Genomic DNA, 27,742 nt, shown 5'->3' with positions numbered 1-27,742 from the left:
GTCTGTATTTTTTTAGTGGTATACACAGTACATCTGTATTATTTTAGTGATATATACACTACATTTGTATTATTTTAGTGGCATGTACAACACAACTGTTAGTTAAATGTATTTTAAATCTATATTTTTGCTGCGTTTTTGCGGTGTTTTAAGTGATAAATGATAAATGGGTTATACTTGTATAGCGCTTTTCTACCTTCAAGGTACTCAAAGCGCTTTACTACACACACACGGAAATGGGCGGTACTTCGTTGCTGATTGGACAACAGCTTCCCCGACAAATCAGCCAATCACAGATCAGCATGGGAGTCAGTATATGGGCTGCTGGCAGGGCTTCAACGTTCACTTGTCAAGGGACACTGAGCTACTCGATACAGTTGAAAATCATGTCTGGACGCGGCAAAACCGGCGGCAAGGCTAGAGCCAAGGCCAAGACCAGGTCTTCCCGTGCTGGACTGCAGTTCCCAGTGGGTCGCGTCCACCGTCTGCTCCGCAAGGGCAACTATGGTGAGCGTATCGGCGCCGGTGCTCCTGTCTACCTGGCAGCAGTGCTGGAGTATCTGACCGCTGAGATCTTGGAGTTAGCGGGAAACGCAGCCCGTGACAACAAGAAGACCAGAATCATCCCCCGTCATCTTCAGCTGGCTGTCCGCAACGACGAGGAGCTCAACAAACTCCTCGGAGGTGTGACCATTGCCCAGGGCGGTGTGTTGCCTAACATCCAGGCTGTTCTGCTGCCCAAGAAGACCGAGAAGGCCGCCAAGAAGTAAACTACTTCACACCCTAATCACCACAACGGCTCTTCTAAGAGCCACTCACTATCTCAGTAAAGAGCAAAAAAACGTTCACTATTACATGTTTAAAATAAGCAGGTCTTAATTTTAAGTAGTGACACATCACCAGTTGTGTACTGTTATCAGCAGCCCAGTGATTAGAGTTAGACTTCCTTTTTATTGTCATTCAAATTTCAACTTTACAGTACAGATAAGAACTACATTGTGTTACATCAGCTCATGGTAGTGCAGGATGAAAAAGCAATAAGGTGCATGAATAAATAGGTTACTATACAGGTGTATATATATATTGCACTTTTACACGTGCGTACTAGAGATGAGCAGTATGGCTCAAATGGATCTGGTTCTAGATTTCATTGTTTGAAAGCGCAGTTCTAAAGTCTGGTTAGTTGCAGTTTTACTGTGCCATTTTAACGATTGGCTAATGAGGAAAAAATTCACCTATCATAGCAGTGTTCTCAACCACTGTATTAAATATGGCTTAAAATTATTTTTTGCAAACCAGTAATTATAGTCTGCAAATGATGTGTTGTTGAGTGTCGGGTCTGTCTAGAGCTGGGCAGAGTAACCGTGTAATACTCTTCCATATCAGTAGCTGGCTGCCGCTAGCTAATTGCTTTGTAAATGCAGGTAAAAAGGTGTCTTATGCTTAAACCAAAAATTAAAAAAAAGGTGAGTGCCCCTAAGAAAAGGCATTGAAGCCTAGGGAAGGCTATGCAGAACGAAACTAAAACTCAACTGGTTACAAAGTAAACAAAAACGGAATGCTGGACGACAGCAAAAACTTACTGTGGAGCAAAGACGGCGTCCACAAAGTACATCCCAACATGACGTGACAATCAACAATGTCTCCACAAAGAAGGATAAAATCAACTGAAATATTCTTGATTGCTAAAACAAAGATTCTTGTACCATGCAATGTGTTTGACAGGTAGTCCCTGGAAGGTGGTATGTATTTTGGGTTGAGAGTTTTCACCATATCCCTGCAAACATAAACAAACATGTACTGTTGCTGTTACTGTTTAGCCCAGTAACAATTAGCTTAGCTCTAACGTTATTGCTTATTCATGCGTTCGTTACGTCTCGTCTCGATTACTGTAACGTATTATTTTCGGGCCTCCCTATGTCTAGCATTAAAAGATTACAGTTGGTACAAAATGCGGCTGCAAGGCTTTTGACAAAAACAAGAAAGTTTGATCATATTACGCCTATACTGGCTCACTTGCACTGGCTTCCTGTGCACTTAAGATGCGACTTTAAGGTTTTACTACTTACGTATAAAATACTACACGGTTTAGCTCCAGCCTATCTCGCCGATTGTATTGTACCATATGTCCCGACAAGAAATCTGCGTTCAAAGAACTCCGGCTTATTAGTGATTCCCAGAGCCAAAAAAAAGTCTGCGGGCTATAGAGCGTTTTCTATTCGGGCTCCAGTACTCTGGAATGCCCTCCCGGTAACAGTTAGAGATGCTACCTCAGTAGAAGCATTTAAGTCCCATCTTAAAACTCATTTGTATAATCTAGCCTTTAAATAGACCCCCCCTTTTTTAGACCAGTTGATCTGCCGTTTCTTTTCTTCTCTCCTCTTCTCCCCTGTCCCTTGCGAGGGGGAGTTGCATAGGTCCGGTGGCCATGGATGAAGTGCTGGCTGTCCAGAGCCGGGACCCCGGGTGGACCACTAGCCTGTGCATCGGTTGGGGACATCTCTGCGCTGCTGTCCCGTCTCCGCTCGGGATGGTTTCCTGTTGGCCCCGCTGTGGACTGGACTCCCGCTGATGTGTTGGATCCACTGTGGACTGGACTTTCACAATGTTATGTCAGACCCACTCGACATCCGTTGCTTTCGGTCTCCCCTAGAGAGGGGGGGTTACCCACATATGCGGTCCTCTCCAAGGTTTCTCATAGTCATTCACCGACGTCCCACTGGGGTGAGTTTTTCCTTGCCCGTATGTGGGCTCTGTACCGAGGATGTCGTTGTGGCTTGTACAGCCCTTTGAGACACTTGTGATTTAGGGCTATATAAATAAACATTGATTGATTGATTGATTGATTGAACCAACCTAAATGTTGGAGATTCCACCTCTGAAAAGGGATGCAGTCTTTTGACTATGTGTGCAGTGACCTTTCTGTGGCACTCTTCCGTCTGTGGCACCGACATCTTCCCCATTGCCGCTACGGTGAACGGAGTACGCTGAGCACATCGCGGAGCCTGGCGGGCGCTTCTTCGTTGGTGTTTAGCGGCTTCTTCTTCCGGTCGGCGGACTTATTCTTTTTTTACGGTCGGCGGACTGGGTATCGAAACTAGGAATCGAAATTTAAACTTTTGAACGATTCCGGGAGAATCGGAAAGTTAGTCCCGGTTCCAATCGATACTCGATACCCAACCCTACTCACAACCTACCGATCTCAGGGCGGACACTCTAATACAGCTAATATGTATGATGATATCTAAAGTGTTGCTCTTAAAATAGAGTAAAATAACAGAACTGCATCAGTGTGACAACGTTTTTACAGAATGTCAGCATTACTTCCATTGTTAGCAGATATTTGTGAAAAATTAAGTCAGTAGTCCAAGGTGGAGGGGGCAAAGTGAGCCTGAGAGAGCAGATGTGAGTAACGATCCTATCAGACTAGTATCAACCCGATACCAATACCAATGTTGGTCCCGATATTTTTAATGATTGTCCAAACCTTGCTTTTTTGCCCCCAAAGTGTGTAAAAATTAAACCTTATTAACAAATACTAACAATTTAACAATCAGACTAGTATCAACCCGATACCAATACCAATGTTGGTCCCGATATTTTTAATGATTGTCCAAACCTTGCTTTTTTGCCCCCAAAGTGTGTAAAAATTAAACCTTATTAACAAATACTAACAATTTAACAATCAGACTAGTATCAACCCGATACCAATACCAATGTTGGTCCCGATATTTTTAATGATTGTCCAAACCTTACTTTTTTGCCCCCAAAGTGTGTAAAAATTCAACCTTATTAACAAATACTAACAATTTAACAATATGAACAATATGTGTGAAAATGAAGTTAAAGGCCTACTGAACGCCACTACTACCGACCACGCAGTCTGATAGTTTATATATCAATGATGAAATCTTAACATTGCAACACATGCCAATACGGCCGGGTTAGATTACTAAAGTGCAACTTTAAATTTCCCGGGAAATATCCTGCTGAAAACGTCTCGGTATGATGACGTTTGCGCGTGACGTCACGGATTGTAGCGGACATCTTGGGACAGCATTGTGGCCAGCTATTAAGTCGTCTGTTTTCATCGCAAAATTCCACAGTATTCTGGACATCTGTGTTGGTGAATCTTTTGTAATTAGTTTAATGAACAATGGAGATAGCAAAGAAGAAAGCTGTAGGTGGGAAGCGGTGTATTAGCGGCCGGCTGCAGCAACACAAACACGTAGCGGCTACGTTGTAGCCGGTGTTTCATTGTTTACATTCCCGAACGATGACAGTCAAGCTTTACCATTGGCCTGTGGAGAACTGGGACAACAGAGACTCTTACCAGGAGGACTTTGAGTTGGATACACATTGGCCTGTGGGGAACTGGGACAACAGAGACTCTTACCAGGAGGACTTTGAGTTGGATACACGGTACCGTGAGTACGCAGCTGCGGCTTCCAAACATTTGATCGCTTTCTTCTTTGCTTGCTCAGCTTCCTTCTCCATAATGCAATGAACATGATTGCAACAGATTCACGAACACAGATGTCCAGAATACTGTGGAATTATGAAATGAAAACAGAGCTTTTTCGTATTGGCTTCAATGTGGAAGGCATACCCGTGTTCGCCGGTCTACGTCACGCGCATACGTCATCCTCAGAGGCGTTTCGAACCGGAAGTTTAGCGGAAAATTTAAAATGTCACTTTATAAGTTAACCCGGCCGTATTGGCATGTGTTATAATGTTAAGATTTCATCATTGATGTATAAACTATCAGACTGCGTGGTCGGTAGTAGTGGCTTTCAGTAGGCCTTTAAGCTCACTGTAGTGTAGTTGTGTTTAATACTGGGAATACTGGTATCCATCCAAAACCAAGTAAGTACAGAGCTAGTATCGCTGATATCGATACTATTTACTTGCAACGTTACGACGGCGTGGCGCGGTTGGGAGAGTGGCCGTGTCAGCAACCTGAGGGTTTCCCGGTTCGATCCCCACCTTCTACCAACCTCGTCGTGTCCTTGAGCAAGACACTTCACCCTTGCTCCTGATGGGTCACCTTGAAGGTGGAAAAGCGCTATACAAGTATAACCCGTTTATTGATTTGCTGATTTAGTTGCTTGCGATTACAAGACAACTATTTTATTCGTAGACATTTTTTAATTAGTTAAAAACAGCAACATAAAAATAACAGTATTAAAATGATTGAAAAATTCCCTTTTGTTACAAAGAACAACACAATTCTTTTAAGAACAAGTCATAATAGAAATATAATAGTAGTCATGATAAAGATCCATCCATTTTCTACCGCTTGTCCCTTTCGGCTCGCGAGGGTGCTGGAGCCTATCTCAGCTGTATTCAGGCGGAAGGCGGGGTACACCCTGGACATAAGGATAATTATAAATCACATTTTTCATCAACAGTTAACACAATATTTCAGGTTTGATGTATACAGTGAACCCGCATTTGAGAACATAGAGAATTAATTTAAGAATTATTAATTATACATGTAATATTTTCATAGCTGGACACTAAAATATGCGTGTTCGAAATAAACTAATACCATAACCAATATTAACCTGGGTATCAATACTACTGATTCTTTTCTTAAACAGTCAACAGGTATTTTGCAAGATTTTACAAGTATTTATTTAAAACGGGTCGACGGTGAATATTACAGCGTTGGTCTCACCGCCGCAAAGCATTGCCAATTGAGCAGGCACCGCCGCAAGAGCGAGTTTTTGCCAAAAGTGAGCCCCCGATGATAAACCGCCTTTGCTGCTGTTGTAACAGTAATCCAAATGTTATGTTATCACCGCACTTCAACTGTAATCTAAACACGTAAGTGAAACAACGCCCACTTATTGACGGGTGCAGCAGACGTTTGCTGCAGGGATGTCGTCTCTCCTCATGACAAAAAATAGTCCTTTCTTGTCGGGAGAACACCTTGCCATGGCTGTGAACCTGATATTTCCATAAGGTAAACTTTCCTTTGTCCATTTCTACTCGCTTGTGGCTCATAAGTAGCAAGTGAGCTACAGCAAAATCCCCCCCCCCCGCTACAGTAAGGGTCAAAATTAAATGTTTGCGTTAATTGCCCGATAAAAAAACGAGTGCCGTTATTGAAATTTAAAGTTAACGCGTTATTATCGCGTTAACTTTGACAGCCCTAATATTTAGACTTAGACAAACTTTATTGATCCACAAAAGAGCTTCTTCCCTCAGGCCGTAAGACTCTTGAACGCATCATAATAATAAGATAGGATAGGATAGGAGAGGTCTTTATTGTCATTGCACAAGCACAACAAAACTTTGTTTTCAGCACAAAGCCGTTCAAGATGAGACAAACAAACAGTGTACAGGGTTACAGAACAGGAATGCTGATGGGTCGCCACAAGGCGCCCCGTAAAAGATGGGAAAAAGGTAAACGCTGGGGAAGGATGATTAAAAAAAATCCCAAGGGGGCCCAGTCTAAAGTGAGAAAAAACCTCCATAGCAAAGCACATATACATATTACAACGTACATCTCCAGATATCTAGCAACAGAGGGGAGGGAGTGGGGGGCCATGGTGGCAGGCCGCAGCTCTCAGGCGCTGCCCATCCTTCCATCACCCCTGTGGGATTTGCGTCAAGGGCATTGGATTTAATAATAAATAATAATAAATAATAATTTATCATATATATATATATATATATATATATATATATATATATATATATATATATATATATATATATATATATATATATATCAATAATAATTGATAATCCCCTCAATTTTCCCAAAATGGATAAGACAATATAACATACATCCATAAATGTGGATGCATATGCAAAAGTGCAATATATTTATCTGTACAGTAATCTATTTGCAAAAACTGCAATCTAAGTGTGGCTCCGAAATGACAACACAGGCACGGTTTCTTAAAGACGGGCTCTTTACTTGGGTTTTTGCCGTGAAAACTACAGGACAAGACATGAAATACAATGCTTTAGACATAGTTCAGTCACAGGCAAATAAAGTGCTAAACAAAATAGCTACCTCGTGGCCGCCTGCCACTTCGGAGGTTCTTGGGCAGCAAATATTTCAGTCTTGTGCATACTAAATGAGCGTACAATAATTAAACCAATGTACTTTACAAATATACAGAATAATTCGACACAATATGACAAAATACTTTGTTCAGCTAGCGAAATGTTCTTGCTGCGGCTGATGGCTCGCTCAAAGTCTTTTGCATGTCTGGAATGCAGGTCTGGCAACCTCTAATACTAAACCAAAACCTTGCGAGAATAGCGGTGTAACAAAAGGAATTAAATTGCCCTTTTTATAGTAAACAAAATGTGTCTTATTTACAAAAAATGTAACATGAATTCACAACCGTAATAATTTTCAACAAAAAATATTAACCCTTAAAACAAAAATATTAAGTGTAAGTTTCAACAACTCTTACACTAAGTAAGATGAAATATCTCAAATAAGGGTGATATTTGCTTATTTTCTGTCTGATAAGATAATTCTTCTCACTAAGCAGATTTTCTGTCAGAGTGTTTTACTTGTTTTAAGTGTTTTGCTCCTAAATGATGTCAGTAAGATATTACAGCTTGTTGCTGAGATTTGATGACCTATATTGAGTAAAACATGCTTGAAACTACAATATCAACTGTTGCACCTGCACCTGGCTCGCTGACAACAAGCTATCCATACACTTGGGTAAAACAGAATCCATCCTGTTTGGGTCCCACATCAAACTTAAGAGAGTCAATCACTTCACCATAAAAGTAGGTGACAGTGTCATCACCAGGAAAGATGAGGTCACCTACCTAGGTTCCATTCTAGAGGCTAACCTTTCCTGTGATAAAATGGCAACCAAGGTAATCAAAAAGGTTAACCAATGAACGAGATTTCTCTACAGAATTTCCTCTCTGGTCAACAAAAGCACCTTGAGGATTCTGGCGGGAACTCTCGTTCAACCCTTTTTCGATTACGCATGCACCTCCTGGTACCCTAGCACCTCCAAAACCCTCAAATCTAAACTCCAAACATCTCAGAACAAGCTAGTCAGGTTACTTCTAGACCTCCACCCCAGATCCCACCTCACTCCTACCCACTTCTCTAAAGTGGGCTGGCTCAAGGTGGAGGACAGAGTTAAACAACTTGCACTGAGCCTAGTCTATAAAATCCGCTACACCTCCCTGATACCGAAGTACATGTCAAACTACTTCCTTAACGTAAATGACCGCCATAACCACAACACCAGGGGGAGCTCCACTAACCACGTTAAACCCAGATTCCGAACTAACAAAGGTCTTAACTCATTCTCTTTCTATGCCACATCAATGTGGAATGCGCTCCCAACAGGTATAAAAGAAAGGGCATCTCTATCCTCCTTCAAAACCGCAATAAAAGTTCACCTCCAGGCAGCTACAACCCTAAACTAACACCCTCCCCGGATTGCTAATAATCAAATGTAAACAATCAAATGCAGATTCTTTTTCTTATGCCTTCTGATCCCTCTCTCTCTCTCTCTCTATGTCCACTACTTGATGTCCATATCCCCATCCCCCCCCCTCCCTCCACACCCCTGATTGTAAATAATGTAAATAATTCAATGTGATTATCTTGTGTGATGACTGTATTATGATGATAGTATATATGATAGTATATATCTGTATCATGAATCAATTTAAGTGGACCCCGACTTAAACAAGTTGAAAAACTTATTCGGGTGTTACCATTTAGTGGTCAATTGTACGGAATATGTACTTCACTGTGCAACCTACTAATAAAAGTCTCAATCAATCAATCAAAAAGCAAAGCTGTGTCATCAACACTCACAAGTATAAAACTACTTTTTTAAATAATAATTTCTTACTTCAAGCATGAAAAACAACAACATGATGCCGAGCGTATATTATGTCAAGATAATGGCACTAGCATTTACTTCATTTAAGAATATTTTTCAACATATTGAGCAAAAAGGTCTAATTTTTTTGTCTACCAAGAAAAGTGCACTTGTTATTAGTGAGAATATACTTATTTTAAGGTATTTTGGGGTTCATTGAGGTTAGCTAATTTTACTTGTTTTGGAAAGTCTTGACAAGCCGAATTTTCTTGTTCTATTGGCAGATAATTTTGCTTAGTTCAAATAAAATACTCCTAATTTTTGTATTTTTTTTTCTTGGTTTTTGAACACTGACTTTTTGCAGTGTATGTTCATAATAGGGATGTGCATATCGATCCTGTGGTATCGATATATCGATACTCACACGCTTCTCATTTGGCATCACTTTTCTGAAAAAAGTATCGATATAAACCAAAAAACGGCGTGTGGGGGGTGCAAGCATCACTTTCAGATGTTTTTGATGACTTACTTAACTTACTATGTGCTGGGACACCCCTGTACCTGGCAGAGTATAGAGCTGGCCCAGTCATATCCAGTGTTGTCCAATTGTTGACTTAAAACAGGCATTGTTTTTTTTGTTTTTTTTAGTAATGTTTACTGAATATTTTTGTTTAAATGATTATCCTAAATTCAAATAATTTCCACACTGGGGAATTTACTGTTAGTTGAAAATTGCTTGAGTATTTAAAAGAAGATAAGAAAGAGATACAATTTGGAGATTCTTCTTTTTTGCATTACAGTTTTATTTTTTTCCCTGAAAATCTTGAATATATGATTGAATGTGATTTTGGTTTTAATCTGTGACATGATTTCTTACATTTCGAAAACATTAGCCTTTTTCATATTTCATTAATTGCTAATTATATCACAAACTTTAAAAAATAACTGCAGCTTCTTGCAATTTGGATTTGACTGTTAATTGGAAAGCCCGAATATTTAATTATTATTATATATAATATATAGTTATTATATATAATATTTAATTTATTTTTCATATTTATGTTATTTATTTTAATTTTACTTTTATTATATATTGACCATAGTAAATGTGGTATAAATGGTCTGTATTTGTCTTGTGATTTGTCTTAAATAATAACAATAGTAATAATATTTTTGACTGACAAAAAATTGCCAATAAGAAATTATTGGTATCGGTATCGGTATTGGTATAGATGAAAATGCAAGAAAAAGTATCGGTATCGTATCGAATCCTAAAAGTGTGGTATCGCCCATCCCTAGTTCATAAATGCCATCTGTACTATTTATTTCTACTATCTCTTTTGATAAAATGTGAATTGAATGACATTTGACAAGAACATAGGGAGCATTGTGACCATATGAGAAAAGGGGAGGTGCTTCTAAGTAACGCCCCTCCTAACCAAGATTGCATCAGCTGTCTTCTTTCAGGTCCGCATTTCTGTCATAATACCGGCCTTCTTTCAAGTGAGCGTCAGTTTCTTACTTTGACTACAACCGAGGAAACATGTCTGGACGTGGCAAGGGAGGCAAAGGATTGGGGAAAGGAGGCGCCAAGCGTCACCGCAAAGTTCTCCGTGATAACATCCAGGGAATCACCAAACCCGCCATCCCGTCGTCTGGCTCGCCGCGGCGGAGTGAAGCGTATCTCCGGCTTGATCTACGAGGAGACCCGCGGCGTCCTGAAGGTGTTCCTGGAGAATGTCATCCGTGATGCCGTCACTTACACCGAGCACGCCAAGAGGAAGACTGTGACCGCCATGGATGTTGTCTACGCCCTGAAGAGGCAGGGACGCACTCTGTACGGTTTCGGAGGTTAAATAACTGATCATTCTCCAATCGAAAAAAACGGTCCTTTTAAGGACCACACACTTCTCTCAAAAGTGCTGTCTTTCCTCAAATTTATAATCTTGATGGTCAGTGATAAAAAGAGTACCATAACCAGATTTATAATTACTTCTTGAAATATGCAACTATTAACAATTAGTTACTCCCACATATCACGTCCGATATCACAATGAAATCCAGACTTTTTGTTAACCAAAAAGTGTAGATATAAGAAATGTAACTTAAAAATAAATTCTTGAAATCCAAGAATACTTACATTTCCACTAGGGATGGGCGATATCACACTTTTAGGATTCGATACGATACCGATACCTTTTCTTGCATTTTCATCGATACCAATACCATTAATTTCTTATTGGCAATTTTTGTCAGTCAAAAATATTACTATTTAAGACAAATCACAAGACAAATACAGACCATTTATACCACATGTATTATGGTCAATATAGGGATGGGCGATACCACACTTTTAGGATTCGATACCGATACCTTTTCTTGCATTTTCATCGATACCGATACCAATAATTTCTTATTGGCAATTTTTTGTCAGTCAAAAATATTATTACTATTGTTATTTAAGACAAATCACAAGACAAATACAGACCATTTATACCACATTTATTATGGTCAATATATAATAAAAGTAAAATTAAAATAAATAACATAAATATGAAAAATAAATTAAATATTATATATAATAACTATATATTATATATAATAATAATTAAATATTAGGGCTTTCCAATTAACAGTCAAATCCGAATTGCAAGAAGCTGCAGTTATTTTTTAAAGTTTGTGATATAATTAGCAATTAATGAAATATGAAATAGGCTAATGTTTTCGAAATGTAAGAAATCATGTCACAGATTGAAACCAAAATCACATTCAATCATATATTCAAGATTTTCTTGGAAAAAAATAAAACTGTAATGCAAAAAAGAAGAATCTCCAAATTGTATCTCTTTCTTATCTTCTTTTAAATACTCAAGCAATTTTCAACTAACTGTAAATTCCCCTGTGTGGAAATTATTTGAATTTAGGATAATCATTTAAACAAAAATATTCAGTAAAAAAATAAAATAAACAATGCCTGACACTGGATATGCCTGGCTGCATCGCTGTCGGCTGGCTGTGTGCGTGTTGCACGTTGACGACGCTCATTCGCTGTCTCCTGTCACGTGACTGCCAGGTACAGGGGTGTCCCAGCACATAGTAAGTTAAGTAAGTCATCAAAAACATCTGAAAGTGATGCTTGCACCCCTAAATTGCATCTTTGCGTCTTCCCTCAATTTCGGAACGTAATCTGTGATAAAAATATAAATTGGTAATATATTAATAACCATATCCGTAATTGTTGATATGTGTTACAAATAACAATGTATTCTTACTAGAGATGTCCGATAATGGCTTTTTGCCGGTATCCGAAATTCTGATATTGTCCAACTCTTTAAATACCAATGTCAACCGATACTGATATATACAGTTGTGGAATTAACGCATTATTATGCCTAATTTGGACAACCAGGTATGGTGGAGATAAGGTCCTTTTTAAAAAAATAAATAAATATAATAAGAACAATAAATTATAAAAAATTTCTTGAATAAAAAAAGTAAAACAATATAAAAACATTTACATAGAAACTAGTAATAAATGAGAATGAGTCAAATTAAGTGTTAAAGGTTAGTACTATTAGTGGACCAGCAGCACCCACAATCATGTGTGCTTACGGACTGTATCCCTTGCAGACTGTATTGATATATATTGATATATAATGTAGGAACCAGAATATTAATGACAGAAAGAAACAACCCTTTTGTGTGAATGAGTGTGAATGGGGGAGGGAGGTTTTTTGGGTTGGTGCACTAATTGTAAGTGTATCTTATGTTTTTTATGTTGATTTAATAAAAAAAACGATACCGATAATTTCCCATATTACATTTTAAAGCATTTATCGGCCAATAATATCGGCCTGCCTCTCTAATTCTTACTCTCACATCAATTGACCAACATCACAATAAATTACAGACATAAGTCAAGTACAAGCTGCGTTAACAAAAGTTGCCAATATGAACAAAAAAGTGGTGATACAAGAAATGTAAATTAAAAATTAATTTTTGAAATCCAAGACTGTTTGTAGTATAGCTTGTATATAGTATATAATTTGTACAAAGGTTTAACTAATATGTATACAATGATATTTCACATGTCTTAACTGTGTATATAATTGAACAGTGTTTATGTTGTGTACAAAGTGTATTTATAATAAGTTGTGCAAAGGACATTTTTATATTATTTGGAAGCGTATCTTTTATTTGACATTGTTTATAGGGTTAGGCGCAATAAGTGTTGAACTTCAGCCTATACGCTTTCGCTCTGCAACATTTTCAATTAATGAATGTACAACTGTTTGTTTATTTTGTTGACCACTGACCGTAGAAATACGTAACTAACTATTTCAACTGAATTCCCTGCTAAATTGCATCTTTGACCACCAATTACTCTCGGAAAAACATTAAATAATGCTGGAAATAACTTTCAGTTTTACAAATTGCTCACTGGATATTTAGGATTTAGAAAGGCCTGAACATTTAATAAATAAATGATAAATGGGTTATACTTGTATAGCGCTTTTCTACCTTCAAGGTACTCAAAGCGCTTTGACAGTATTTCCACATTCACCCATTCACACACACATTCACACACTGATGGCGGGAGCTGCCATGCAAGGCGCTAACCAGCAGCCATCAGGAGCAAGGGTGAAGTGTCTTGCCCAAGGACACAACGGACGTGACTAGGATGGTAGAAGGTGGGGATTGAACCCCAGTAACCAGCAACCCTCCGATTACTGGCACGGCCACTCTACCAACTTCGCCACGCCGCCCCTTGTTCTATCAAAAATACCCAACGGTCCTTTTAAAGGCCTACTGAAATGACATTTTTTTTATTTAAACGGGGATAGCAGATCCATTCTATGTGTCATACTTGATCATTTTGCGATATTGCCATATTTTTTCTGAAAGGATTTAGTATAGAACAACGACGATAAAGTTCGCAACTTTTGGTCTCTGATAAAAAAAAAGCCTTGCCTGTACCGGAAGTAGCGTGACATAGTCAGTTGTTCGCTTCCTCATATTTTCCTATTGTTTTCAACGCAGCTAGAGAGATTCGGACCGAGAAAGCGACGATTACCCCATTAATTTGAGCGAGGATGAAAGATTCGTGGATGAGGAACGTTAGAGTGACGGACTAGAATGCAGTGCAAAACATATCTTTTTTCGCTCTGATCGTAACTTAGGTACAAGCTGGCTCATTGGATTCCACACTCTCTCCTTTTTCTATTGTGGATCACAGATTTGTATTTTAAACCACCTCGGATACTATATCCTCTTGAAAATGAGAGTCGAGAACGCCAAATGGACATTCACAGTGACTTTTATCTCCACGACAATACATCGGCGAAGCTCTTTAGCTACTGAGCTAACGTGATAGCATCTGGCTCAAATGCAGATAGAAACAAAATAAATAAATCCCTGACTGGAAGGATAGACAGAAGATCAACAATACTATTAAACCATGTACATGTAACTACACGGTTAATAATTCTCAGCCTGGCAAAGCTTAACAATGCTGTTGGTAACGACGCTGAAGCTAACTTAGCAACTTAGCAACCGGACCTCACAGAGCTATGATAAAAACATTAGCGCTCCACCTACGCCAGCCAGCCCTCATCTGCTCATCAACACCCGTGCTCACCTGCGTTCCAGCGATCGACGGCGCGATGTCCCGTTCAGGGTTGCGAGGGTGCTGGAGCCTATCTCAGCTGCATTCGGGCGGAAGGCGGGGTACACTCTGGACACGTCGCCACCTCATCACAGAGCCAACCCGGATAGGTAGACAACATTCACACACTAGGGCCAATTTAGTGTTGCCAATCAACCTATCCCCAGGTGAATGTCTTTGGCGGTGGGAGGAAGCCGGAGTACCCGGAGGGAACCCACGCAGTCACGGGGAGAACATGCAAACTCCACACAGAAAGATCCCAAGCCCGGGATTGAACTCTGGACTACTCAGGACCTTCGTATTGTGAGGCACATGCACTAACCCCTGTACAAATAAAAATGTATATATGTATTTAAAAAGTGTAAATAAAACAAGATACAATGTGCACACATAATGTAAATACAAAATTGTACTACCCTACATGGTGTGTGTACAGAACGATGAACTAGCAAAGTGAATACAAATAAATATAAATAGATAAAAATGAATCTAAATGCTGCTACGTTTCCTTTGACTCACATTAATTGTGTTGTCAGTTACCAGTCAGGCCACTTTGTATTTGCATGTAAATAAACAAAACAGCTGCCCACATCTGCGAATCGATTCTTGTTCACTTAAAAGAGGCGCTCAAAAGACTCGAATCATTCGCAAAGACACACAAGACAAATAGATTAGACAAAAATCACGATATGAGTAAATGACAATGTGTATTTTAATATTGTCAAACGGTGACTGTTTTCAGTTTTGCATTTTGATTAATCGCTATAATCACCAATTACTCGTGTGCGTAATTCACAGAAATTAACTTTGAAAAAATATCCCAATAGTTTGACACAAATGCGGTGTTATTGACAGAATGTCAGTCGGGAACATGTTTTAAATGTTTTTCCTGAAGGACGTCATTTATTTGATAGGGACATCTTCCCCTCAGGAACAACTCACACTCTGACCTTTGATACAGGTGCTCAGACATTTGGTAAAGAAGTACATGGTGAATAATAACAATAATGAGAATGCATCTGTGTGTTATTAGATACACATCCTGTTCCGACACACACCGCAGCCACTCAAAAGCCATCTTTATTATAGGATTTACTTTTAATGAAACTTGAGGGAGGCCCTAAAAGTAAAACAAAACAAAAATCTACTTATTGTATTGGTTTTCATAACAGAAAATATCAAAGTGTGCGGCCCTCAATGGAACACGTTTGGAAACTCCTGTCTTAAAGAATAAGGACAGTATTTACACCAAGTCGTTGCTAGTCTTCTTTCATGCAGATATTATTATTATTAGCCTTTATTTAACCAGGTAAAATCCCATTGAGATCAAAGATCTCTTTTCCAAGGGAGACCTGGCCAAGAGGGCAGCAGCAAGGCTACATTAAAAACAGTAAACAAATACATAAAACATCACATTTACGACATTAAAACTTGCTCACATAACACATGTGCATACAGACAAGGTAGACTGCAGTCCTTTCACAGAAGCTTTAAACTCATTCAACGTAACAAGGGTTTGAAGTTTAATATTCGATTGTAGGTTATTCCAAGCCTTCGCTGCTGAAAACCTAAATGCTTTCTTGCCCAGTTCAGTTCTTACTTTGGGGACGACAAATTGCAGAACATTCATTGAACGAAGATTGTGACTTCCTTGTTTCTTTGTTAAAAGACAAGACAGATATGGTGGAGTGATACCCAGAATGGTTTTGTAGATGAAAACATACCAATGATTGAGGCGTCGAGCACATAAAGATGTCCAGTTAACCATTGAGTATAATACGCAATGGTAAGTAAGGGGAGCGCAGTTGGTGATAAATCTCAGTGCACCGTGGTACACACTATCCAGCTTGTGGAGACAACCAGCAGTAGCATTCATGTACAACACATCTCCATAGTCAATAACAGGTAAGAAGGTTGTTTCCACCAATTTCTGTTTCACAGTAAAAGAAAAGCAAGACTTGTTTCTATAATAAAATCCCAGTAAAAGTTTCAGTTTTTTTTACAACATACTGAATGTGCTCCTTAAATCTCAAGTGGTCATCAATTAAAAATCCTAAATATTTAAAAGCACATACTAACATAATTTGTTGCCCATTTCTTGTTAAAATGTTCTCACACAGTGCTGATCTTAGAGTTTTTGATGTGGTAAAGAACATACACTTTGTTTTCTCTGCATTTAAAACCAGTTGAAGATAGCAAAGTTGTTCTTGTACTCTGTCAAATGCATGTTGTAGATATTTAAAGGCCTCAGCAGGAGTGGGTGCTGTACAGTATATGACAGTATCATCAGCATAGAAATGGAAAGTTGAGTTCGGAATATTCTGTCCAAGATTATTTATGTAAATAGTGAATAATAATGGGCCCAACACAGAACCTTGAGGGACACCCTTTTTCACTTGCAGTACGTCCGAGGAGGAACCTTCTATCTGATATAAAAATAGATAGATTAAATAGATATAAAACAAAATATGTATGCTCATTTGTCCATATAACATGTCAGCTATAACAATATATAAAATGGTTTTGATTTTGTCCAATTTAATAAATAAGATTAAAGTTTAAAATATGTTATTGTTCCAAAACTTAAAAAAAATACAGAGTCTGTGTCAAAGTGTACTAAAGCAGGCACTTCTCTGTTAAAAACAAGAGGTATGACGTCAAGACTATGTGCTAGCCAATCAGAAAAAAGCGTTGCCACAGTCAAATTTGCATATAAGCGTCAATAACTAGGTTGTCTTGCACTTGATGTGCACATTCTCATCTTCCTCCAACACGATGCCTGAGCCAACTAAGGCCGCGCCCAAGAAGGGCTCCAAGAAAGCCGTCACCAAGGCCGCCGGAAAAGGCAAAGGGAAGCGCAGGAAGACAAGGAAGGAGAGCTACGCCATCTACGTGTACAAGGTACTGAAGCAGGTCCACCCCGACACCGGCATCTCGTCCAAGGCCATGAGCATCATGAACTCCTTCGTCAACGACATCTTCGAGCGCATCGCCACCGAGGCGTCTCGTCTGGCTCTCTACAACAAGAGACGCACCATCTCTTCCAGGGAGATCCAGACCGCCGTCCGCCTCCTGCTGCCGGGTGAGCTGGCCAAGCACGCCGTGTCTGAGGGCACCAAGGCCGTCACCAAGTACACCAGCTCCAAGTAAAACTCAAAACTTTTCTCAACTGCACAAAAAACGGCTCTTTTAAGAGCCACCCACTCCTTCTCAAGAGCTTCCCTAATGTACTTAAAATGCATTATATGGGCCCGACCGACTCAACGGAACCTCACAATACACTAATCCAGGGGTCACCAACGCGGTGCCCGCGGGCACCAGGTAGCCCGTAAGGAGCAGATGAGTAGCCCGCCGGCCTGTTCTAAAAATAGCTCAAATAGCAGCACTTACCAGTGAGCTGCCTCTATTTTTTAAATTGTATTTATTTACTAGCAAGCTGGTCTCGCTTCGCCCGACATTTTTAATTCTAAGAGAGACAAAACTCAAATAGAATCTGAAAATCCAAGAAAATATTTTAAAGACTTGGTCTTCACTTGTTTAAATAAATTCATTATTTTTTTTACTTTGCCTTTTATAGCTTTCAGAAAGACAATTTTAGAGAAAAAATACAACCTTAAGAAGGATTTTAGGATTTTTAAACACAAATACCTTTTTACCTTTTAAATTCCCTCCTCTTCTTTCCTGACAATTTAAATCAATGTTCAAGTAATTTTTTTTTTTTTATTGTAAAGAATAATACATAAATTTTGATTTAATTCTTCATTTTAGCTTCTGTTTTTTCGACGAAGAATATTTGTGAAATATTTCTTCAAATTTATTATGATTAAAATTATTCTGGCAAATCTGGAAAATCTGTAGAATCAAATTTAAATCTTATTTCAAAGTCTTTTGAATTTCTTTTAACATTTTTGTTCTGGAAAATCTAGAAGAAATAATGATTTGTCTTTGTTAGAAATATAGCTTGGTCCAATTTGTTATATATTCTAACAAAGTGTAGATTGGATTTTAACCTATTTAAAACATGTCATCAAAATTCTAAAATTAATCTTAATCAGGAAAAATTACTAATGATGTTCCATAAATTCTTTTTTTAAGTTTTTCTCTTCTTTTTTCGGTTTAATTTTGAATTTTAAAGAGTCGAAATTGAACATAAACTTTGTTTCAAAATTTTATCGTCATTTTTTTCGTGTTTTCTACTCTTTTATACCGTTAAATTAAGTGTAAATATCATTAATTATTAAATAATAACATAGGGTTAAAGGTAAATTGAGCAAATTGGCTATTTCTGGCATTTTATTTAAGTGTGTATCAAACTGGTAGCCCTTTGCATTAATCACTACCCAAGAAGTAGCTCTTGGTTTCAAAAAGGTTGGTGACCCCTGCACTAATCGATAACATGGTCCATTCTATACTGGGCTGTTTGGATATCATACTTGCGTGGTCTGAATTTTTACGTTTGTGACTTCGAGGGGAGACATTCTTTTGAAAGCCGTCCCAAAGACTCTCATCAGTTAATTTTACTTTTTATGTCAAGGGGTAGAATTACATTTATTTCAATAGTTTTTGGTTTTCAGCCAGGGGTGTCCAAAGTGCGGCCCGAGGGCCATTTGCGGCCCGCAGCTAATGGTTTACCGGCCCGCCACACATTCTGGAAATGCTATTGCAAAAATAAATAAAAAAACATTAAAGTGGAATGAGGTGAAATCTAACTACAAAAAGTTGCAATGTTGACACAAAGCTGCCATGCAGGTTGTTTTTTTTCTGTTGTCTATCTTTAATTTTCTTTTTTTGTCATTGCTAAAAAAATATATAAATGTTATAATGAATTATTGACCTATTCAAAGCTCCAAATATTTCACTTTAAAATGTTTTATGTGGAAAATATTGCATATTTTGTGTGGTTGTCATACAAAAACATCAATGTTTTCTTTGACAAAAAAGCATAAAACAAACAAAATAATAACTCAAACGTAAAATTGACATATATATCTTAAGTTGATCTTGTAACTTAAGTGTTGAAAGTTAAAAAAAATATATAAAAATGTATCACTTTATGAGTGAAATGAAGTGAATTATATTTATATAGCGATTTTCTCAAGTGACTCAAACTGCTTTACATAGTGAAACCCACTATCTAAGTTACATTTAAACCAGTGTGGGTGGCACTGGGAGCAGGTGGGTAAGGTGTCTTGCCCAAGGACACAACGGCAGTGACTAGGATGGCGGAAGCGGGGATAAAACCAGCAAACCTGAAGTTGCTGGCACGGCCGCTCTACCAACCGAGCTATACCGCTGTATATGGTGGGGCACCTTTTGGATCCCAAATACATTTAGTGGGATTTTATTTATCTTTTCACTGTGGTTACTCAAAAATAAATAATTTTACCCTGGAAAAATGATGAAAATTAATAATTTAATGTATACATATATGTACATTTAATGGGATTTTATTGATCTTTTCACTGTGATTACTCAAAAATAATAATGAATTAAAATCAATGGGTCCTGCATTATTGATCTTTTTAAGGCTCAAATTACTTCACATCAAACATTGCTTTCTGAATGTTTTGGGCATCGGGGGAAATACTGCATATTTCAGTTTTATTATAAAAAAGTTGTCTTTGACAGAAAAAGCATAAAACATTTTTATTTTATTTTATATCAACCTGAAGTTGATATACTGTAGAGATGTACTGTAATCGTTTAATAAAAAAAAATAATAATAATTTGACTTGTTTTTAACATTTTAATGACTTAGACCCTTTATGGTGCCCGGGAGCACTAAAAAGGTAAAAAAAAAAAGTTAAAATCCATATATTTTGTTATGGTTTGAAAATGAAAAATATCAAAATGGCCCCCGCGTGCTTTAATTTTTCTGTGTGCGGCCCTCAGTGGAAACGTTTGGTCACCGCTGTTTTAAGCCAATCCTTTTTTTCACAGCCTCTCCCTCATCAGAATAGTCTTTATTGTCAGACAGGCACAGTCATGAATAAATGTAATGATACGTAGTTGGTTTTTGAGCATTGTGGGAGTGGCCGTGCCGTGCCAGCAACCTGAGGGTTCCTGGTTCAATCCCCACATTCTACCAACTTCCTCACGTCCGTTGTGTCCTTGAGCAAGACATTTCACCCTTGCTCCTGATGGCAGCTCCCGCCATCAGTGTGTGAATGTGTGTGTGAGTGTGGAAATAGTGTCAAAGTGCTTTGAGTGAAGTGAATTATATTTATATAGCGCTTTTCTCTAGTGACTCAAAGCGCTTTTACATAGTGAAACCCAATATCTAAGTTACATTTTTAAACCAGTGTGGGTGGCACTGGGAGCAGGTGGGTAAAGTGTCTTGCCCAAGGACACAACGGCAGTGACTAGGATGGCGGAAGCGGGGATCGAACCTGGAACCCTCAAGTTGGTGGCACGGCCACTCTACCAACCGAGCTATACCGCCACCGAGTACCTTGAAGGTAGAAAAGCGCTATACAAGTATAACCCATTGTTAATTTATTGAAAAGTTCACATATTGAAGCAATGATAAGACTATAATAAACACTATACAATTAAATAATGAGTTCAGCTTCAACACAAGTCCATATTTTAGTGAAGGTTTGTCCACATTTAATACAACATACAATGCTTTGCAGTACTGTATATCAAAAAAGGGGTGATATAAATATTGTTAGTTTACATAACACGGAGTCAACATTCTTATAGTCATGTACTGTGACTAGAAATAAACATAACAGTTGTATTATGTTCTCACAACATATATTGTTCCAAGTTAGACTGGCTGAAGGCCAAGAAGAGAGATAAACGGGCAACAATCTAACAAAACAGTTTAAAAGTAGAGTGTACTTGAATGTATATTTGCTACACACATTGGTAACATACATATGTGTTCTGTGAGACACCTTCAAAATCATTCAACATTTTTAGACTTAATCCTTAAAATCCTGAAAGATCAATTTACCTTTTTATGTCAAGGGGAAGAGTTACATTTTAAATGAACATATCTTGGTATAACAGGTATAAAAGAAAGGGCATCCCTATCCTCCTTCAAAACCGCAATAAAAGTTCACCTCCAGGCAGCTACAACCCTAAACTAACACCCTCCCCGGATTGCTAATAATCAAATGTAAACAATCAAATGCAGATACTTTTTCTTTTTCTTATGCCTTCTGATCTCTCTCTCTCTCTCTCTCTCTCTCTATGTCCACTACTTGATGTCCAGACCCCCCGCATCTCCCCCCCCCCTCCCTCCACACCCCTGATTGTAAATAATGTAAATAATTCAATGTGATTACCTTGTGTGATGACTGTATTATGATGATAGTATATATGATAGTATATATCTGTATCATGAATCAATTTAAGTGGACCCGGACTTAAACAAGTTGAAAAACTTATTCGGGTGTTACCATTTAGTGGTCAATTGTACGGAATATGTACTTCACTGTGCAACCTACTAATAAAAGTCTCAATCAATCAATCAATCAATCAATGGTCAGAGTGATTTCAATCTTAAGAGATGCGATTTATGGCTCCTGAGGAGGAGCCCTTAGTTTTAAAAATGCCTTCCAAAAGACTCATTCCTATATTTATTTGTTGATTAACTTGTTTACACTAAGGAATGTGTCACTCATGGCAGCAATAAAATACAAGTTTGGTTCTATGAGAGAGAATTATGTTGAAATATGTAATCTGTTTTTGTTTTCCACTGTAAACATTCCACAACATGGTGCAATTTCCCCATTCTTTGACAGTGACGTCATTATGTATGCTGTACTAACCCTAGCGCAGAGCAGGGATGATCACGACCCGCCAGGAAGCAGGAACATCCACTTTTAGGGGTCGATTATACTTGTTTTCCCTGATATTAGAATAGAATAGAAAGTACTTTATTGATCCCTGGGGTAGTTCAGCAATTAATACTGTTAAATACCATTCAATTATGATCGCCAACTGCAAGCTCTAGTCCAGGGGTGTCAAACTCATTCTCATGCTTTTTAATCAGAAAATGTTGCGAAACGTTTGATGTTTGCTACTTGCTACTGTATCATATCATAGTGCCAATCAACTATTGGGCTGAAAATAACGCAATACTCTAATAAGGGTTGTCAAACTCATTTTAGCTCAGGGGGCCGCATGGAGGAAAATCTGTGCACATTATTAAAATCATGGCATTAAAACCAGACAACTTCAGATGGTTTTCTTTGTCTTACTTTGGCCAACAATAGAACAAATACATTCTGAAAATATTACAGTAAAAATATAGAAATAAATACTGGCAGCGGTAAAGTTAAGATCCAGGAAGGAAAGAATAAAGTGAATGAATGTTTATAACTCAACACATTTATGTTTTCTTAATGAATTAACATTTTTTTAAACGTTTTTTTTTCCAAAACACAACATAGAATGTGAGATATAACAGATATAGTACATGTGTAATTGTCTTTAACATCAGTACACACTACAAGGAGGACGCTACATCATGTTTTTATTAGTTGCTTGGTCGCTTGTTACACGCGAACACGGTCCATCTACAAAAATGGAAGCCAGACATGTAAGTTAACTTCAAGATTTGTGGTTAAACAAGGACTAAAAACATGAGATGATGTTGCACCTTTCTTATGACACAGTAAAAAGTCTTGCTTGTCAAAGTTCTTCCATCAGGTGGAGGTTCCACAGCGATCGGATCCAAAACAGCTGACTGTCATTAGTGTCGCAAAGCCCTTTTTGATGTGTCTTTTTCATTAATGTTGAGGGTAAAGAGCAACATGTTTACGTTCAAACATACAGTAAGTCCTTTTATAATGTGTTTAAAGGCAGCAAAAGTCTGCGTTTTTAAAGACAAAAGTATGCGTCTGCGTGTGGACAAGAGGCCTAAACGCAAAGCTAAGTATGCTTTTATTAGGTGTCTGTGTTCGTGTGGACATGGCCTCAGTTTGTTGGCAGCTGATTTCCTGCTACAAATATTAGTCTCATCTACAAATCATGTCTGCAGTTGTTTTTATGGCGTGGAATTCATATTTTGTTGAATTATTTGACTATACAGTTTAAGTTAAGTTAAAGTGCCAATGATTAAGTTAGAATAGAACAGAATAGAAAGTACTTTATTGATCCCTGGGGGGAATTCAGCACCACAGTTCGCTCACAATAGACAATAATAATTATAAATAATATAATATAATATATAAATAATATAAATATATTCTACATATACTATACTATATTAAAGGCCTACTGAAATGAATTTTTAAAATTTAAACGGGAATAGCAGATCCATTCTATGTGTCATACTTGATCATTTCGCGATATTGCCATATTTTTGCTGAAAGGATTTAGTAGAGAAAATCGACGATAAAGTTTGCAACTTTTGCTCGCTGATAAAAAAAAGCCTTGCCTGTACCGGAAGTAGCGACAAAGCGACGATTACCCCATTAATTTGAGCGAGGATGAAAGATTCGTGGATGAGGAACGTTAGAGTGAAGAACTAGAGGCAGTGCAGGACGTATCTTTTTTCGCTCTGACCGTAACTTAGGTACAAGCTGGCTCATTGGATTCCACACTCTCTCCTTTTTCTATTGTGGATCACGGATTTGTATTTTAAACCACCTCGGATACTATATCCTCTTGAAAATGAGAGTCGAGCACGCGAAATGGACATTCAAAGTGACTTTTATCTCCACGACAATACATTGGTGACACACTTAGCTACTGAGCTAACGTGATAGCATCGTTCTCAAATGCAGATAGAAACAAAATACATAAATCCCTGACTGGAAGGATAGACAGAAGATCAACAATACTATTAAACCATGTACATGTAACTACACGGTTAATAATTCTCAGCCTGGTAAAGCTTAACAATGCTGTTGCTAACGACGCTAAGGCTAATTTAGCAACTTAGCAACCGGACCTCACAGAGCTATGATAAAAACATTAGCGCTCCACCTTCGCCAGCCAGCCCTCATCTGCCCATTCATCTGCCCATCAACAGCCGTGCTCACCTGCGTTCCAGCGATCGACGGCGCGACGAAGGACTTCATCCGTGGGTTTGGCGGCTAGCATCGGCTAGGCGTCTACTAAGTCCTTGTTGTGTTGCTACAGCCAGACGCTAATACACCGATCGATCCCACCTACAACGTTCTTCTTTGCAGCCTCCATTGTTCATTAAACAAATTGCAAAAGATTCACCAACACAGATGTCCAGAATACTGTGGAATTATGAAATGAAAACAGAGCTTGTTGTATAGGATTCTCCGGGCTCCGAATACTTCCCTTGTCCTCGTGACGTCACACGCATACGTCAGCATAATAAAACGTTTTTAACAGGAAGTGTGGCAGGTAATTTAGAATTGCACTTTATAAGTTAACCCGGCCGTATTGGCATGTGTTGCAATGTTAAGATTTCATCATTGATATATAAACTATCAGAGTGCGTGGTCGGTAGTAGTGGCTTTCAGTAGGCCTTTAAGTGCAGTCAAGAAACATATGCAGGTTGTGAGTTCAAACCCTGGCTGAGTCATACCAAAGACTATAAAAATGGGAGCCATTACTTCCCTGCTTGGCACTCAGCATCAAGGGTTGGAATTGGGGGTTAAATCACAAAAATGATTCGCAGGCGCGGCCACCGCTGCTGCCCACTGCTCCCCACTGCTCCCAGGGGGTGATTGAGGGTGATGGGTCAAATGCAGAGAATAACTTCGCCACACCTAGTGTATGTCCCTGTTTGCTCACGATATGAATGAATGAATGAATGAATGAATGAAATACGTATATTTCGGTCACATAATCAAACATCAACCCTTTTGTGTGATCAGTTTAACAGTACAGATTATACATATTTAACAATCATACACATTTACACACACAAAGAAAAGAAAAAGAATGACCGAAAAAGGACTAGGCTGAAGCCAAAGCTTATATTTGCCTATCCTATACCTTCACTGAAAATAAGATGTGATCAAGATTTAGTTTATGCTGTTGAGCCGACTAGAGAAATGTATTCATCTAGTTAGTTAATACTATTAGGGATATTTGTGTCAATATATAAATATATTTTGTACAAACAGTTTCTTTTATAGTAATATATCATTCTGATGAGTGCAGTATACGGGACTTACACACGAAGAACAATTTAGAGGAACTTCGTTGCTGATTGGACAACAGCTTCCCCGACAAATCAGCCAATCACAGATCAGCATGGGAGTGACTATATAGGCTGCTGGCAGGGCTTCAACGTTCACTTGTCGAAGGACACTGAGCTACTCGATACAGTTGAAAATCATGTCTGGACGTGGCAAAACCGGCGGCAAGGCTAGAGCCAAGGCCAAGACCAGGTCTTCCCGTGCTGGACTGCAGTTCCCAGTGGGTCGCGTCCACCGTCTGCTCCGCAAAGGCAACTACGGCGAGCGTATCGGCGCCGGTGCTCCTGTCTACCTGGCAGCAGTGCTGGAGTATCTGACCGCTGAGATCTTGGAGTTGGCGGGAAACGCAGCCCGTGACAACAAGAAGACCAGAATCATCCCCCGTCATCTTCAGCTGGCTGTCCGCAACGACGAGGAGCTCAACAAACTCCTCGGAGGTGTGACCATTGCCCAGGGCGGTGTGTTGCCTAACATCCAGGCTGTTCTGCTGCCCAAGAAGACCGAGAAGGCTGCCAAGAAGTAAATTACATCTCATTTTGAATCCCACAAAGGCTCTTTTAAGAGCCACACACTACTCCAGTAAAGAGCATGTACTCTGAACCAATATTTTGTTCCTCTATTGGGATTTAATGCAACCAAATACAATAATGGGCCTATACAGCCATTCACTCGCCATCAATTTTAGGAATAATGCTTTAACACGGGTCACCAACGCGGTGCCCGCAAGGACCAGATGAGTAGCCCGCTGGCCTGTTCTAAAAATAGCTCAAATAGCAGCACTTACCAGTGAGCTGCCTCTATTTTTTAAATTGTATTTGTTTACTAGCAAGCTGGTCTCGCTTTGCCCGACATTTTTAATTCTAAGAGACAAAACTCAAATAGGATTTGAAAATCCAAGAAAATATCTTAAAGACTTGGTCTTCACTTGTTTAAATAAATTCATTAATTTTTTTACTTTGCTTCTTATAACTTTCAGAAAGACAATTTTAGAGACAAATACAACCTTAAAAATGATTTTAGGATTTTTAAACACATATACCTTTTTACCTTTTAAATTCCTTCCTCTTATTTCCTGACAATTTAAATCAATGTTCAAGTAATTTTTTTTTTTTTTTATTGTAAAGAATAATAAATACATTTTTTAATTTAATTCTTCATTTTAGCTTCTGTTTTGTCGACGAAGAATATTTGTGAAATATTTCTTCAAACTTATTATGATTAAAATTCAAAAACTTATTCTGGCAAATCTAGAAAATCTGTAGAATCAAATTTAAATCTTATTTCAAAGTCTTTTGAATTTATTTAAAAAATTTTGTTCTGGAAAATCTAGAAGAAATAATGATTTGTCTTTGTTAGAAATATAGCTTGGTCCAATTTGTTATATATTCTAACAAAGTGTAGATTGGATTTTAACCTATTTAAAACATGTCATCAAAATTCTAAAATTAATCTTAATCAGGAAAAATTACTAATGATGTTCCATAAATTCTTTTTTTAAGTTTTTCTCTTTTTTCGGTTTAATTTTGAATTTTAAAGAGTCGAAATTGAACATAAACTATGTTTCAAAATTTAATTGTCTTTTTTTTCGTGTTTTCTCCTCTTTTAAACCGTTCAATTAAGTGTAAATATCATTAATTATTAATAATAACAGAGTTAAAGGTAAATTGAGCAAATTGGCTATTTCTGGCAATTTATTGAAGTGTGTATCAAACTGGTAGCCCTTCGCATTAATCACTACCCAAGAAGTAGCTCTTGCTTTCAAAAAGGTTGGTGACCCCTGCTTTAACACAACTTCAGTAATGAGTGCTAAATCTTAGTAGTCTGTTCAAATGATCATTGCCCCCCTTAAAATAAGCTTATGTTGAAATATGCGAAGGTGACTTAGTTTGTGCATACAGCCACACAAATGCATCAATCACAATAATATACAAATATTCACAAATCTTGTGAAAATAAGAGTAATCACTTGAGCCAAAATTTAACCGCTTAAACATCACCAATTGGTATGGTATAGCTCTCTGTTGGTAGAGTGGCCGTGTCAGGTTCGTTCCCCGCTTCTGCCATTCTCGTCACTGCCATTGTGTCCTTGGGCAAGACACTCTACC

The 27,742-nt window shown here is 38.2% G+C and overlaps 4 protein-coding genes across 4 annotated transcripts in view; 3 read left to right on the top strand and 1 right to left on the bottom strand.

Annotated features, from left to right (window-relative positions):
* Positions 1 to 27,742, bottom strand: part of LOC133656159 (breakpoint cluster region protein-like) — a 590,239-nt gene that overhangs the window by 269,344 nt on the left and 293,153 nt on the right. The window lies entirely within an intron of this gene.
* On the top strand, positions 361 to 26,178 carry LOC133656207 (histone H2AX-like). The gene is made up of 3 exons (XM_062057118.1): positions 361 to 766; positions 16,693 to 16,705; positions 25,768 to 26,178. Exons 1-3 carry the CDS (start codon positions 387 to 389, stop codon positions 26,158 to 26,160), a joined length of 786 nt encoding a protein of 261 aa, XP_061913102.1. The 5' UTR covers positions 361 to 386; the 3' UTR covers positions 26,161 to 26,178.
* On the top strand, positions 10,375 to 10,687 carry LOC133656199 (histone H4-like). The gene is given in 2 exon segments (XM_062057108.1): positions 10,375 to 10,479; positions 10,481 to 10,687. Coding segments are annotated over 2 exon segments (312 nt in total).
* On the top strand, positions 17,266 to 17,663 carry LOC133656204 (histone H2B 1/2-like). The gene has a single exon (XM_062057115.1). The coding sequence runs from the start codon at positions 17,272 to 17,274 to the stop codon at positions 17,644 to 17,646; it is 375 nt and encodes a 124-aa protein (XP_061913099.1). The 5' UTR covers positions 17,266 to 17,271; the 3' UTR covers positions 17,647 to 17,663.

The sequence above is a fragment of the Entelurus aequoreus genome, linkage group LG08, assembly GCF_033978785.1.
Source record: "Entelurus aequoreus isolate RoL-2023_Sb linkage group LG08, RoL_Eaeq_v1.1, whole genome shotgun sequence".
In the NCBI taxonomy this organism is placed as follows: Eukaryota; Metazoa; Chordata; class Actinopteri; order Syngnathiformes; family Syngnathidae; genus Entelurus; species Entelurus aequoreus.
The sequence above is the reverse complement of the archived record's forward strand: the minus strand, read 5'-3'. Positions and strand labels throughout refer to the sequence as shown.